The 15,432-nt window shown below is 36.6% G+C and overlaps 3 protein-coding genes across 3 annotated transcripts; all 3 read left to right on the top strand.

Moving 5' to 3' along the window:
- The first annotated feature begins 46 nt into the window (after positions 1-46).
- LOC115998232 (60S ribosomal protein L13-1-like) lies at positions 47-2,509 on the top strand. Its single transcript, XM_031237732.1, has 5 exons — positions 47-145; positions 718-833; positions 1,040-1,173; positions 1,616-1,774; positions 1,867-2,509. The coding sequence occupies exons 2-5, from the start codon at positions 725-727 to the stop codon at positions 2,086-2,088; spliced, it is 624 nt and encodes a 207-aa protein (XP_031093592.1). The 5' UTR covers positions 47-145; positions 718-724; the 3' UTR covers positions 2,089-2,509.
- A 1,715-nt stretch (positions 2,510-4,224) lies between these two features.
- Positions 4,225-8,157, top strand: LOC116000116 (aluminum-activated malate transporter 4-like). Its single transcript, XM_031240144.1, has 6 exons — positions 4,225-4,789; positions 4,948-5,085; positions 5,853-6,116; positions 6,234-6,370; positions 6,469-6,615; positions 7,213-8,157. Exons 1-6 carry the CDS (start codon positions 4,417-4,419, stop codon positions 7,855-7,857), a joined length of 1,704 nt encoding a protein of 567 aa, XP_031096004.1. The 5' UTR covers positions 4,225-4,416; the 3' UTR covers positions 7,858-8,157.
- Positions 8,158-10,353: 2,196 nt separating this feature from the next.
- LOC116000161 (transmembrane protein 120 homolog) lies at positions 10,354-14,133 on the top strand. The gene is made up of 10 exons (XM_031240196.1): positions 10,354-10,870; positions 11,066-11,144; positions 11,243-11,337; positions 11,922-12,026; positions 12,110-12,189; positions 12,318-12,408; positions 12,524-12,631; positions 12,832-12,918; positions 13,354-13,422; positions 13,713-14,133. The coding sequence occupies exons 1-10, from the start codon at positions 10,649-10,651 to the stop codon at positions 13,866-13,868; spliced, it is 1,092 nt and encodes a 363-aa protein (XP_031096056.1). The 5' UTR covers positions 10,354-10,648; the 3' UTR covers positions 13,869-14,133.
- The last annotated feature ends 1,299 nt before the right edge of the window (positions 14,134-15,432 follow it).

Raw genomic sequence — 15,432 nt, 5'->3', positions numbered from 1 at the left:
TTACACAAGGACAAACCAGCCCGGAAAGCCGTGGCTCATTTTAGTATTAATCTTTTCGTCTTCTATTGTATAAGAGGCTAATACATAAACCCTAGCTCGGTTTCTTCTGCCGAGCAACAAAGCCGAAAGCTCTTTTACCTGTTTCGTAAGTCTCAACCTGCACTTGAGCTTTACCTTAGCTTTCTTGTTTACGTAGCATTCGTTGGTTTTGTTACAGTTTTCGTGATATCAATTTGCGTCAAAATTTGATGCTGGCATGCTTTTATTGCGTAGTTGAGCTGAATACGGTTGCTTAGTCCAAATGGGATGTAACACTTTGTTGATGTTTATTGAGGATGTTATGTTCTAACTCCTGCATTAGTATCTTATGCAAGAACTGATAGTACACACTGTTTTCCTGGTGCTAGCAAATCATATTGCTTTTGCATTGTTCATTATTTAGTTCTATCTTGCTGATTTTGTGCTGTGACTGAGATTAGTTTCGCAGTTTTTATTATTTTTGCATTGGTAATGGTTTTCATAAAGTTTGAGTTATCATATTTATGCCTTGTGGTGTTTGATGGCTGCATGTTTCAGCCAATTGTTGTTTCTGTGTGTGTGTGTGTGTTTTTTTTTTTTTTGGAGTAGTTGAGATTGCATTTCTATCCTAATTTCATAGGGTTAGAGTATTTGCCATAGCGTCTAAAGATGTGTTGTGTTTGTCTTGTAAACATTAAGGTGAGTAATGGTGAAACATAACAATGTTGTGCCTAGTGGGCACTTCAGGAAGCACTGGCAGAACTATGTGAAGACATGGTTCAACCAACCTGCTCGCAAACAAAGGAGGAGAGCTGGTAACTGTCATCATTCCCTTTTTTTATTCTTGTAATATTAAGGTTATTAGGTCGTTAAATGTTGTAACATGATAAGATTTTCAAGATGTTTTCCTTCATCCCTCATTGATATTGCATAAACAGTAGCTTCTATCATTGATTATCTATATTACCTTTTTCCACTCACTACTAGATTGATGATGCTCAGTTTTCTATATTATTTTCAGCTAGACAAAAAAAGGCTGTTAAGATTTTCCCCAGGCCAACTGCTGGAGCCCTTTGCCCAGTTGTCCACGGGCAGACACTGAAGTACAACATGAAAGTCAGGGCTGGTAGGGGATTCTCTCTTGAGGAGCTTAAGGTGGGTTGGCTTGATTTGTTATTTCATTCTTTGCTTTTCACTAATGTTCTTAATGGCATACAATGAAGGACCAGCCCTTGCCCACCTTCCATCAAGATAAGGAGAGGGCATACATGGGGTAACCCCAGTCAATATTGCTAAGGATACAAACTTATAATCATAAGGTCACGAGTTCGAATCCTAGCCCTCTTAGTTTGACCTGGTCAACTATGGGAACCTAGTTTGCTTTACTTCCTTATGGTCTTTTGCCGGTTAAGGTCACAAGGCGGGGTTTACCCAGTGCACACCCTTGAGTAGTGGCTGCTGGTTTCCCTCGTCACCCAAAAAACAAGAAGAGGACATATGTAAATGAAAAGAATTTGTTGTTTTAACCAATTACTCTATATGACTTGATGGTTAGTCTTTCAAAGAAATATTATAATCCTTGTTCATTTTGCACCAGGCTGCAGGTATCCCAAAGAAACTGGCACCTACAATTGGCATCTCAGTTGATCACCGCCGTAGGAACAGTTCGCTTGAGGGTCTTCAGGCTAATGCTCAGAGGCTGAAGACTTACAAGGCCAAATTGGTTGTCTTCCCAAGACGTGCTCGCAAAATTAAGGTCTCAAATTGGTTGCTTTCACTTGGAAAACAATGAAATGTTGTCATTTTAACACTACATCTCATTTACTTTATTCTTTTTTCTTACTTCAGGCTGGTGATTCTACTCCCGAGGAATTGGCCACTGCAACCCAAGTCAATGGTCCTTACCTGCCTATTCTACGTGAGAAGGCATCAGTGGAGCTTGTTAAGATCACAGACGACATGAAGTCATTCAAGGCATATGATAAGCTGCGTGTTGAGCGGATGAACGAGCGCCATATTGGTGCCAGGGCAAAGAGGGCTGCTGAGGCTGAGAAGGAGGACAAAAAGTAGTGTCCAAGTCCCTCCCCCCCCCCCCCCCTCTCTGCCAATCTCTTCACTTCACTGCACAAGCTAAATGAGTCACTGCTCTTTTTCTCACTGCTCTTTTTCTTCTAAATCATCAATTTTCGCAATTATACTATTTATTGTGTATGAACTTCAAGATTTTCAACTTTTATGGATTTGGATACCTGTCTATGGATTGTGTTTTCATAATATTCATGGGTGTTCTACTCTCTTGGTTCCATGTCAGTCTCAGTTAGCAATTTAGACAGTATATATATATATATTTTGTTTGATTCTTATTGGGGGAAAGATGTGATCCAGAGTTCTTTAACACTCTTGTTGGATCTTCTGACCTCAATATATATATTTCAATGTACCTAAATTGTACTTTCTATATGTGAGTAGTGGGAATAGTCTATTGACTTTCTTGATTTGAATTGCCGGCTTATGAGTGGCAGTACAGTCTATTGACTTTTTTTGTTTGAACCGGCAGCTTATGAGTGACAGTCTGTTAACTTTCTTGGTTTGAATTGGCGGCTTATGGGTGGGTTTCTTTAATTCATCAACGTGCAGAGATGTAGGCATGTGGTTTAATGGTGACCATGTCCCCAACTGATTAAATATGAAAACAATTTCTAACAATGTTATGACAGGTTTCCTCGTGGAGTCAAAATGCAACATAGCTAATCACGTGCTTCACTGACTGGTGGGTGCTGGACACGTCTCTCCTTCTCATGTAGTCAAGTATCAGCATAGATCGGGGTTGCTGGATTTATCACGTGCTTCGGTGGCTCGTGAGTACTGAGTGGTGACCATGTCTTTAAATGGTTGAATTGAGTGTTAGAATGCATAATAATATGACATGATGACATGGTTGTACAAAAATATGGGACATTATACTTGATTTATAAGATTCCCAACATGGCATTATTAAATTAAATAGATGGATACCTATTCCTGTTTAAATAATTTAAATATTCCGTATTATTCTACCAGATAAAGACGTAACAAAAAAAAAGACATCTTTGTTAAATCCCTTACTCGTACTTGACAGGTTAAGAACTTTTGTCTTTGCCCAATCAAAAATCCTACCGAGTCCTCTTTCTCGATGAATTATAGATCTTCATTCTTGACATATTGTAAGTGCTTGAAGATGTCGAATTTTAGAGTAGGTAAGTGGTTAGTTATGGTGTGCATCCTCGGAAAGCATCCTCAACCTATTGTACCACTTTAAATGTTACTTGTATTAAATTAAATGCTTGTAACTATTTATCAAGCATTGTTTTTTTTTTTTAAGTACATTTATCAATCATTGTTTAGTCATTAAGGACTAAATGATTTGCAATGATGTTACTCTAAATTGTATAAAAACCTTAAAAATGATTTAGGAGGACAGATGCATCTTTGAAATAAGACAAATTCCTAAACAAGCTTAATTTAAGACATTCTTAGTTTTTATCATTATTTACTTTTAAAAAAATTGAACCTACTAGTCATGAGGTTTATATTAGTCCGACCTTTCAAAGATCAGAGGTGTATTCAATCAAAACTTTTATGAACTTTTAAAGATTTTAAAAGTTTGGTACTATTTGATCTGAACTTTTAAAAACTTTTCAAAAGTTTACAGGGTTTCGATTCAGACTTTTAAAGAGTCTTTAAAAGTATATTGATATTCGATTTAGACTTTTATAGAACATTTAAAAGTCTATTGGTAATAGCATTTCTGTAAACTTTCCCTTCACAAATATAAATGGTTGAAATTTAATCCTTCAGCACAAGACTTTTAACTTTCTTTATGACTTTTTTTTCTTTATCTAAACTAGACAAATTTTTCTCTTCCGGTCCAATTTCACGCCACGTTTCAAAAATACTCATTAACTTATGGTTATATCATTTAATTATAATTGCTTGATATTTTTTTTTTAATGCATAATGCACTCAACTTTTGTGACAATCAATTTTTTTTTTTTTTTTTTTTTTTTGCAATGCATTAATTTATTTATAATGTATAATGTATTATATACTATAAAAGTTTTTGTAAGAAAATTGCAAATATTGGATTCTATGATACTTCAATAGTTCACTCATATGATATATGTGATTACCTTTACCTCAAAACATGGATTGTTAGAAGGACATGTTTGACCTTAATTCTTGATCATGGTCACCACGACCAAAACTAACCAGTCAATCAGTTGCTGGCCTGTTCTTTTCAAAATTCGCCACCTCTGAATCAAACACTTCAATAATTCTGATTTGATACCAAAACTTTACTCCCTTCTACTCCATGAAACCAGATTTCAGACAAGGCGAAAGCGTTTACGAGGAGAAAGTATGGCAGCAGGCAACGCTTATTCTGAATCCTTGAGGCGGAGCTTTATGGGAGCAAACAGAGAAGGATTGCTATCCAGAGATGGGTGTTCTTCAGAATTGGAATGGGGGATTCCTTCTCAGTCTGCAAACCGAGGTTTTTTCCACGGTTTTCGCGACAGAGTTTCCGCGTTCTTCGGAGAAGTTAAGGAGACTTCGATCAAGGCCTATGAGATGGGCCGCAAAGATCCCAGGAAAGTCATATTTGCTGCTAAAATGGGGTTGGCTCTCTCGCTTGTTTCTCTGCTCGTTTTCTTCAAGGAACCGCTTAGCTACATTGGGTCTAAATCGGTTTGGGCGATCCTCACTGTTGTTGTCGTCTTCGAATTCAGCATAGGTACCCAGAAGATTCTTAAATTTTTTGTCTTTTGTTAAGGAAAATGTCATTACCATTCATATTGATTGCCGGTACTTCAATCAAAGTTCATCAGATTCAAGCTTATAAATGCCAATTCTTATTCCTAGTTGCTGATTTGTCTGTGTATTATTGACTAGGGGCAACTCTTAGTAAAGGATTTAATAGGGCTCTTGGGACTTTTTCTGCTGGTGGACTATCTTTGGCAATTGCTGAATTATCTTTCCTGGCTGGCAAATGGCAAGAAGTAGTAATTACTATCAGCATCTTTGTGGCAGGTCAGTGGTGTAGCTTCAATTTGTTCCCACTACTAGGGGGATCAATCATCAATATGGTTTTTTGCTGGTTTACCTCTTTGTGGTCCTTTGCTAGCTCACACTACCCGAGGGTAGTGGCTGGGGTTTCCTCGTCACCCAAATATGGTTTTTGATTTGTTGAATTTAGAAACCGAATTGAGTCGGTTGATTCAGTTCAATCTGTTTTCCAACCAGTTTGATTCTGTTTAGGTTGGTTTTTGGTTTCTTGCTCACCACCATGAATGGCAACTATGGTGATGATATTCGTTTTGGCCTTGTTTGGTAGAATAGTTAGCTTATCAGCCAATTTTGGTTTATTTGACCACTATTAGTTGTTTGACTTGATTAAAAAATCAATATAAGTGTTTGGTTAATTAGCATTTTGTAACTTCAAAATGCTAAAATTCAAAAAGCTGCTCAAAGCAACTTTTTCAATTAGTTTTTTGAGAAAAGAAATTATACCAAATAGCTATCAGCTAATAGCTAATTTACCAAACATCTTTCTATAATCAGCTAATGTTATCGACTAGTTATACCCTCTAACTCAATCAGCTAACAATCATTTACCAAACAGGGCCTATGAGTTTTTGGTTTCTTACTCACCACCAGTCAACCAGTTTCTACTTCTTCTGATCTAACATAAGAATGCGCTTCATTTCTATTGGCTTTCTGGTTTTCATTTAAATATGTTTGTTGGTTTGAGTCTGTGACTTTAACTCACTTGCTGTCTTTTCCCCTTGGCTTTTCAGGTTTTCTAGCATCTTACTTTAAACTGTACCCTACGATGAAGCAATATGAATATGGATTCAGGGTGTTCTTGTTGACATATTGTATTGTCTTATTATCTGAATCTTCGCAATTCATAAAAACAGCTGTCTCCCGGTTATTGCTAATCGGGGTTGGCGCTGGTGTCTGCTTGCTAGTAAATGTATGTGTCTATCCCATTTGGGCCGGTGAAGATTTGCACAAACTAGTTGTGAAAAATTTTAAAGGTGTTGCGGATTCTTTTGAAGGTAATCAGATTTTTTTTCCCGCTAGTTTTAAGCCTTTGCTTCTTTGACTTCTGCAACGTGTTTTTAGTTACAGAACGAGAAAATGAGCTTTACTTATCCATTTACGCATTGTATTAGGTTGTGTGAATGGTTATCTGCAATCTATTGAATATGAGAGGATACCTTCGAAAATTCTTCTCTACCAGGCATGGGATGATCCCGTGTACAGTGGGTATAGATCTGCTGTAGAGTCCACAAGCCAAGAGGATTCTCTGGTAACCTATGTATTACCTGATTTATTTATTTATTTATTCTTGAATTCCTTGATACTCTAGTAAATTAAAGATTGGTTTTTCGTATAATCCTCCTTCAGTTGAGTTTTGCGGTATGGGAACCGCCACATGGTCGTTACAAAATGTTTAGGTATCCTTGGAACGAATATGTGAAAGTTAGCGGGGCATTGAGGCATTGTGCGTTCATGGTCATGGCTATGCATGGCTGTATTCTTTCTGAGATACAGGTTAGCTTATTCTTCTACTACCTGGCTCCCTCGGTTCCCCTAAACGCATATGTGGTATATTTTCTCAGTTGTCTTTTGTATGTATTCTTAATAATTCATTGAATTGTATGTGCTTGTTGAACTTAGCAACTTTCTAAGAGCTCATCTCTTTCTGTGTGTTCTTCCAATAGTTTGTCTTACAAAATCGCTATTCTGGCTTATGACTAGTGCGTGCTTTGACACATAGCTTATCGACTCGAGAAAACATATTTTGATCTCAAAATCCATAAGGAGACAAAGGCTTTCAAAGCTTGATAAGAAACAAAAAGCCCCTTTTTCAAGAAGTTCCGCGATCATGACTTTTGAAAACCTCTTTTTCAATATAAGCTTCCAGTTGGGGCGAACGAGTACTTTATAGCAGTTTAATGCACATTAGATCTGTTAAATATATAGGACATATTCTAAGAGTAATCATTTTATCCTTTCTATGATCTAAAGATTTTTGTGTTAGTCATGTTGGCATTTTATCTTCCTCTTGGGGTCTTGGGCTCCCTCGTTTGTTTTGCATGAATTGATACCTTGTGTGCATTGCCTATTCAATCGTTTTTCGTATTTTAGGCAGCACCTGAACTAAGGCAGGTCTTCGGAAAGGAGATTCAGAGAGTTGGGAGTGCGGGAGCTAAAGTGATAAGGCATCTCGGAGAAAAAGTAGAGAAAATGGAGAAACTAAGCCCGGGAGATCTGCTCGAAGAAGTGCATGAAGCAGCCGAGGAGCTGCAGATATTGATAGACCGAAAATCGTACTTATTGATCAATGCTGAGAACTGGGAGAGAGGGAAGCGGCCAAAGAATTTACAGGATCCCGAAGAGCTTCAAGACCTCAAGGATAGCCACCAGAAACCAATGCTGATCAACTCCCTAAGCGAGGCAACGCTCAATTTGAGATCAATGCAGTCCCTAAAGCACATCGACGCTCAAAACCCAAACATGAGTGTCATTTCGCAATGGGAATCGACTAATGACATGCTGAAGCAACAGATGAACTGGCCCTCCCGCCTCTCGATGCTCGGGGACACCATTCTCAACGAGCGCGAAGTCAGGACTTACGAGAGTGCCAGCCCGTTGTCACTGGCAACATTCACTTCCCTGCTCGTTGAATTTGTTGCCAGGCTTCACAATCTCGTGGGGGCGTTCGAAGTTCTTAGCGAAAAGGCTAAATTTAAGGAGCCAGTAGATGATGATGATGATGATGATGAAAACTGATACATAATTAAGAGCTTTTTAGGTAGGTTGAAACTCAGAGAGTGGATTCTCAATTCTATCCCTTTCTGGGCTCAGAAGGTTTAAAGTCTCTGATATGATTATCACCTACTGAATTTGTATCTTTACTGCACTATTGCAGAAATGGTGTCTGTTGAATCAGATATGAAGTTCACAGAAATTTGTTTATACCTTGTTTGGGCTGAATGTAAAATCCAGTATTTGTAATATTCTTTTGCAGAATCCAAAGTGGAGGAAACTTTATTCTTTATGTATTGTATATTGTTTTTTTTCATGCTGACAGTAAATATGAATAATTAGAGGGTATTTTCATTAATGGTCTGAATTTAGAATAAATGGAACTGAATAATTGAAGGATTGAATTTGCTCAATTTAATATGCAGGTACTGAATTTATGAAATAGAAACAGTTTAGGGCCAAAAGTGCAATTCTTCTAATTAAGGGGATGTTTGGCAAATAGTCGTTAGTTGATAGCTGTTAGCGGGTTTGACTAGCTGATATGTTAGCGGGTTTGACTAGCTGATATTAACTGGTTGTAGAAATATGTTTGTTAAATTAGTTATTAACGGATAGTTGATTACATATAAAATGATAGTATATTATTATTATTATTGTTGTTGTTGTTGTTGTTGCTGTTGCTGCTGCTATTATTATTGTAAAATTATATTAAAAAAATAAACATATGTTCACGGGCAAACTCGTGAATTTGCTAATTACATGGCATTAGTCTAATAGATGAGAATTTTTACTTAACACTTGCTTCTAGTGGTAGGGTAGGGCTTCAATTCTTGTCACAATTGTCACAAACATTGAGAGTTTCGATTTAGAATAGGTTCTTTGTACTCTTGCCACAAACATTGAGAGCTTATATTTAGATTGGATTGCTTTGTACGCATCAATATAATGTACAATTTGATGTTAAGTCTCGATTTATTTTATAATGGACTTTTGGACCTTTAGGTGGGTGATAGAGTCTAAAATATAGTATGACGAAATCAACGAATTTTGATATTCTAATAGAAAAATTATAGTTTAGTGCTCTATCTATTCGGTGAATTTTTTCAATGCTACTTTTTGTTATTCTTAAGCTACTAAGATATTATGCCTCAAAAGCTAGATTTATTAATATAAATATGTCAAACCTATCATTTGTCAACCTTCTTTGTTGCAACCACTTGGACTCGCTGCGTCGTATGATTAGTATCCACGCATTGCATATAGTTGGCTTAACATAGATTGATGGTAGGTAGCTGTTGATGATGTCATCATCAGTTCAATAACACTCTACTACATATAGAATATAAAATGCAATTTTCCCTTTTAAAGAAACATACGTAGTATTATATATATAGACTTTCTAAATATATATTTATTCATTATATTATTCTAAATGAATGTGATCACATTGCAAGTACATATTCATTATCGAGTTATGAAACACATGTACTCGCAATGCGTATCACATTCATTTAGAATAATGAATGTGTATATTTAGAAAGCTATATATATATATATATGTGTGTGTGTTAAAAAAAAGCTATATATATATAGTCTGGTTCTTATTTCACACGAGAATTTATCTTTGGGTGTGAATATGTGAATTTCTATCTATAGTTTAGATGAGAGACCAGATGGTATATATGTATAGATTGGTGCAGTGGTACAATGATGCAGTGATGTATATTTATCCGGTAAAAAAAATGCAATGTTACACAAATTCACATATTAAGAGAGGTTCTAGTTGAAACTAAACCAATAAATATTATTTACAATATGGTGTGTTTGGAAACTATGAAAATGAATTTTGAAAAATGTTTTCTGAAAAATAAGTCATTTTTTCATAAAACATTTTCATTTTCAGTGTTTGGTTGCATTATGAAAAATTGTCTTGATGTGTTTGGTTCATTTTCGGGAGAATGAGTAAAATTGTATAATTAAACATTTCAATTATGTTATTTAAAATATAAAAGTATTAAAAATAATATTATTTATTAAATTTTTTTTAAAAGAATTAAAATAACGATGATTTCAAACCAGGTCGTAAAAAAGAGAGCATGACGTAGTTTTGACGGAAGCCCGCCTCATCAATGTAGCTTTGGTTTAGAAAATGACTTCCACCAAAACACTACAGGTTTCCCCAATCAATGAAAAATAATTTTCGTTGACTTGATTTTTCAGGCACATCCAAATATTAAAAATTCAAAAAATGATTTTCAGGTTTTCAAACACATCCTAAGATTCTTTATGACAAATGGCATAATAACATAGGAATGATATATAGAAGTCGCTTATTTAATTCCTTCACAATTTTTATAAAACTAAAGTGTTAGTATTTTGGGACGAGAAATTTCGCCTTTGCTTTAAATTTTGTGTTGATGAAGGGAGAATTCGAGAAAGAGGAGTTTAGGATGCATTTAATTCAATTACGAAATTCCTAACCAAATTTTGGACCCATAAAACATAAAATGCACAGTTGGAAGAAGAAACAAAATTAAATTCATCGGTTCGGCTACCGCCAGAGGTTCTCTTCGTCGCTGGCCCCATTTCTTCATCTCTCTCTCTCCCTTCTGATTCTGCTTCACTCTCCACCGCTTCCCGGACTCCGTCGGAAAATATTCCGTCCATTGATTCTCAACTGCGTTTGCACAACGATGCTGCGAATACATATAAACAGAGATATAGATAGATAGAAACATATTTTATACGATTATACGCGTTTTTAATCTTGTAGAATTTGGGGGAGGCCGAATTGGGGGATTGAATCGGCGATCCGATGGGCGACTCCACGGCGGCGGAGGATTTGAACTACGCGGAGGAGGTTCCTAGGCTGGTGGAGCAAGCTAAGGAGTTGCAGGACGCTGCTGGCGCCCTGATCTCCCGCACTGCTCGCGATGAAGAGTCGCTCCGCAAGCGAGCCGCCTCCCTCGATGCTCACATCCAAAGCCTTCGTAGCTCCATCCGATCTATGAAGTTGGATTCCTTACAAGCTGAAAAAGTACATGCATGTATTATTATTGTGTATTTTCTCGCTGCATGTTTATGTTTCTATTCCAGCATTTTTTTGGGGGGGATAATTCGAGTAATTATTAAGTGTTTGTGTGTGTGTGTGTGTTTTTTTTTAAACATAATTATCTGTATATTTGTCGTTTAGTCATTGCTTATCTTTGTACTATCTCCATATATATTTCAGTGGGAAGAGGAATTAATCAAAGCTAGGTATATATTGAGCGAAGGAGATGCGGCAGCATATCTTCCAAGCAAATCTCATGGTATTGTACTTGATGCTACATTATTGTTTATATAATTGAAGTGTATTCATTGATAGGTTTAGTTACTTAATTGTGCTTCATACTGTGGTTGGTTACAGGGCAGTTCTTGAGGATGTTTCTGGGTCCAGTTAATGTTCGCGCTAATAGGAAGGATGTTCAGTTGAAAGTAAAAGAGGAATACAATAGTTTCAGAGTATGTCATTCACTTCATAATTTTAGGAAAATTTGTCTGCTTAAATCATTCATGGGTATAGTTTGGATGTATTGTGCTTATTGAGTTGTACTGGAAATGAGGAATTTTGAATAAGCTTTGATGTTAGACTAAATAGTTGTGTAAAAAAAAAAAGCTGTCTTTCCACTTTCATGAAGGTTTCTTTGGGGCTTCCTTTCCACAGTAAATGAATAAATCTTACTTGTCTTAGATATGAGTGGATGGTAGTGTAATTTATATGTGGGAAGTGGGTACCATGTTTTACCATGAGAGTAGCACATTATTGTTTGACAGACAATGTTTACCTATTTAGTAAGTGGTCTCATATTTGTTAGATTAACTTTATAATCTGAGATAATGTCTTTGATGTGTTCCCTTTGAAGTGTCCCAAGCTAATGTTGATGGTTTCAGTTCTCTAATTAGCCCCCATCCCTTGGCAGTATGTTTTCAGAAGATTGTGTTCCTTTGTCACCAGGGGTTGGGGCTGTGAACTAGATGACACATTACATGCAGAGTTGGAACTTCCACAGAGTATTATTAATTATTACCATCTCTCTGAATAACAGGATCGGACAGCATATCTCTTCCTTATATTCCCATCACTGCTTCTTGGGTTAAGGTCTTGGATTTGGGATGGATGTCTACCTGCATTGCCGGTCCAACTTTACCAGGTAGCATATTTGTCTTCATTTCATATTTTTTGCCACTGTTTATTCCATAAAATTAACTAGGCTGGGTGTTCGACTTTCTTCAGGCATGGTTGCTTTACCTCTATACAGGTTTAGCTTTGCGGGAGAACATTTTGAGATTGAATGGAAGTGATATTCGACCATGGTAAGTGAATATTATCTTTCTCTTGTGGAAGGTTTAGTCTTCTGATCTAAACATCCAATTACTTGAAGTGGAAGTCTTGAATTCTGATTCTTGTTCAAGTGAAGAACACTGTGGCTGTTCTTTTGCAGGTGGATAAAGCATCACTATTGTGCTATGGCTATGGCACTTATAAGTCTTACTTGGGAAATACAAAGGGAACCAAACTGTGCCCAAAAGCAGGTTTTTATATATTAACATGCATTTGTTTTTGTGTTGGATTATTTACTGGTTTTTCCCCTCATTCTTTCTCTCTTGCACACACACTCACAAACTTATAATTAAGTGCTTACTGTAGAGAGGAGTTCAACTTTTCCTGCAATGGGCAATTATGCAAGGTGTTGCAATGCTTCTTCAAAATAGATACCAACGGCAAAGATTGTATACACGTATTGCTCTGGGCAAGGTATAGTATGGCCTCAGCTCTACAGAATAACCCATATTTCCTATGGTTTTGTACATTTTGAATAATCCTATATTGATATCCAACTATGGGTGTTTTCTAAATAACATTTTTAGTCACATAATTTTAAAGCTGCCTTTTCTCCAACTTAATATGAACTCTTTGCAATCTAGTCAAGATGATCATTCAGACTTTCATTACAGGCAAGGAGAATGGATGTTGTTTGGGGGGAAACTGCTGGGGTCAGGGGTCAGTTGTTGCTGTTATTCCCTATACTATTCATTTTGCAGGTAAATTGTTTGCGTTTGACATTTAGTAACTGAATTTCTGCTCTGAATTTATAATGGTTATGCTACCAGTGCAGTGCTTTCTTTATTGGGTATGTAAAAGATGCTGTAGTGATAAGTTTGGGTCAAGAGGTTACCAACCTCTATGATTAATTTATCAATTTGAGTTACGTTAACACAGTTTCAAGCAGAAACTATAACTATATCGGTGCTCATGGTGTGCTGAATCAGATTTGGATTTGGGCCTCTTGAAATAATATTTGCTCCTAATGATATATTAACATCTACACCATTTTAGATGTTAGACCATCTTACTGTGCAACCCAGTTTCACTGTTCACACACACAAGTAATGTGATGCGGTTGGAGAATGAGGTTATATGTGGTTGTTTCACTACAGATCTGTAATATAGCTATAATGCGATTTCTTTGGTTTCAGGGGTTTGAAGCATATATTGGGGTCTTATTGCTTAAAACTGTTGCAATGGGCGATGTCTCTGAGTGGCAGGTAAAAGCATGCTCCTAAATCACACCTGATAATTTCATGCTTAGTTTATTATATATATATTTGGGTAGTGAAATATGGGCTAGCCTGTTAAAGCCCATAGATTCTGTGGCACAACTCTGAGTAAGCCCAAATTTTAAAAATGGTTGGGCTGTGGCTTTCCCAAAAGGGGTTTGATTTGATTTGATTTGCCAACTGTATAGGTTAGTCTGAAAGCTCAATGGTGATATAATACATTAATAGGTATCAAGAAGAATGTTGATATAATTTGTTGTTTTATCCTACTATGCCAGGTTGTTACCTGTGGGGTCCTTCTAATAGTCATGGCAGTTGGGAACTTTATTAACACAGTGGAAACCCTTGTCACAAAATCTAGAGTTAAAGCCAAGATGAAGAATAGCAAAAGCAAGCAGGACTTGAATCCAGAGTCTGTTGCTAAGGCTTTGTGATTTAGTTTTGGTCGAGGCATATGGTAGTCAAAAGATGTTGCTGCTACATTGCACGATTCTCCAACCTTCAGAAGAGCAGGCATCTGGTGATATCTTGCCACCCACTTGTGACTCCAAGACGATGTTTTCTTTCTATAGTTGTATAAACATCAAAATCCATGCTGGATTAATCTTAGCCACTAGAATCTTTCTTCACATGTCCAAATTATGAGAATTTTGGTAATTGTTATTTGTTCTATGAAAACTTCGATTATCCATGTCATCATTTCTGTGCTAGTTTTGGTGGCTTTTGTCAGGGAGTGTTGTTTTCTTTTACACTTTTTCTAGGAACTATAATACCCCAATCAACTCAGGCTCAATGCCCAAATGGCTCCAGATTTCCATATACAATGCTCCTCTCTTTCTCTATAAACTTTTGTTTCCCATTCCACAATGCACAGATTTACCAATTCGAATTGGAACAGAAAGAATGTTGTTTTCTTGGGAATTTTGAAAAGGCAGTAAATTCATAGTTGGCAGGTTAAGGTTGTTTTCAGATTATTGACTTCTGCAAATTATTTAAGAGGTTTGGTCATCAGACTCGAGAAAGGTGGATAAGATCAGAAAATAAAATTCTCAATATGAAAATACTCCACACTCAAGCTTAAAGATACTGTTGGTTTTACAGCCACGAGGTAGGCCAACACAACCGTAATACGATAAGGAAGAATATAGGAAAAATTGAGAAAAGTGTTCTTGTATTAAAATCAAAATCCCTTACAGTGTAACCTAGTGGTATTTATACAAGAACGATAAGGAAGAATATAGGAAAATTTGAGAAAAGTGTTCTTGTATTAAAATCAAAATCCCTTACAATGTAACCTAGTGGTATTTATACAAGATAGATGGGAATTTAGGATCTCAATCAACCGCCCCGGAATGCCACAAACGGACCATAGGATCACCGGGCCCGGCCTGTTTCCTAATCAAGGTGGTTGAGTCGTGGGCTATACCGGGTGTGCTCCCGACTGGGTACCCAACTCCGGGGTATCCACAAGATACATATAATGCCAATGGGTCTATATTTTCGTGTTATTTTAAAGTCGATAACCTGTATATTTTATTGTATATAATATATATATGATTTTTTTTTAATCACAAGGTATCATTAAATCTGTAAGAGAATATCCTCACTAACATGTAAAATGATACCTGGATTCTTCCGAACAGATAATAATCAAATAACATACCATGCCAGTTATTACATTTGAGAAACTCGCCAACAATAATTTTCCCAGTAATTAAAATTCACCACCGCTGACGTGACTTCAAACTTTCACTAATTTAATCGACCCTATGTTCCGTAGTGCCTGTTTTTTTCACACTGTGACGCGGCTGCAGTGTTCCTTCCTACTCATTCCCACATTTTTTTAACTGTAAAAATGAAGGCATATCCATTATCCATCGTATATTCATAAGACGGCTCAAAATGAGTACACCCATGCAACGACAAGTGAATCATTCCATCAACGGCTGCCATTATTTATAGCCACGTAGTTCGTGTTCATGGAAGCTGCAAGAAAGA

Source organism: Ipomoea triloba, chromosome 12 (assembly GCF_003576645.1).
Source record: "Ipomoea triloba cultivar NCNSP0323 chromosome 12, ASM357664v1".
NCBI lineage: Eukaryota > Viridiplantae > Streptophyta > Magnoliopsida > Solanales > Convolvulaceae > Ipomoea > Ipomoea triloba.
This window is presented reverse-complemented; position numbering and strand designations above follow the sequence as displayed.

Coding starts and splice junctions, on each gene's coding strand:
- LOC115998232 (XM_031237732.1), top strand. CDS start 725: ATGGTGAAACATAACAATGTTGTGCCTAGTGGGCACTTCAGGAAGCAC. Junction 834..1,039: donor CAAACAAAGGAGGAGAGCTG/GTAACTGTCATC, acceptor TATTATTTTCAG/CTAGACAAAAAAAGGCTGTT. Junction 1,174..1,615: donor TCTCTCTTGAGGAGCTTAAG/GTGGGTTGGCTT, acceptor ATTTTGCACCAG/GCTGCAGGTATCCCAAAGAA.
- LOC116000116 (XM_031240144.1), top strand. CDS start 4,417: ATGGCAGCAGGCAACGCTTATTCTGAATCCTTGAGGCGGAGCTTTATG. Junction 6,117..6,233: donor TGTTGCGGATTCTTTTGAAG/GTAATCAGATTT, acceptor GCATTGTATTAG/GTTGTGTGAATGGTTATCTG. Junction 6,616..7,212: donor GTATTCTTTCTGAGATACAG/GTTAGCTTATTC, acceptor TTCGTATTTTAG/GCAGCACCTGAACTAAGGCA.
- LOC116000161 (XM_031240196.1), top strand. CDS start 10,649: ATGGGCGACTCCACGGCGGCGGAGGATTTGAACTACGCGGAGGAGGTT. Junction 10,871..11,065: donor ATTCCTTACAAGCTGAAAAA/GTACATGCATGT, acceptor TATATATTTCAG/TGGGAAGAGGAATTAATCAA. Junction 12,027..12,109: donor TGCCGGTCCAACTTTACCAG/GTAGCATATTTG, acceptor GACTTTCTTCAG/GCATGGTTGCTTTACCTCTA.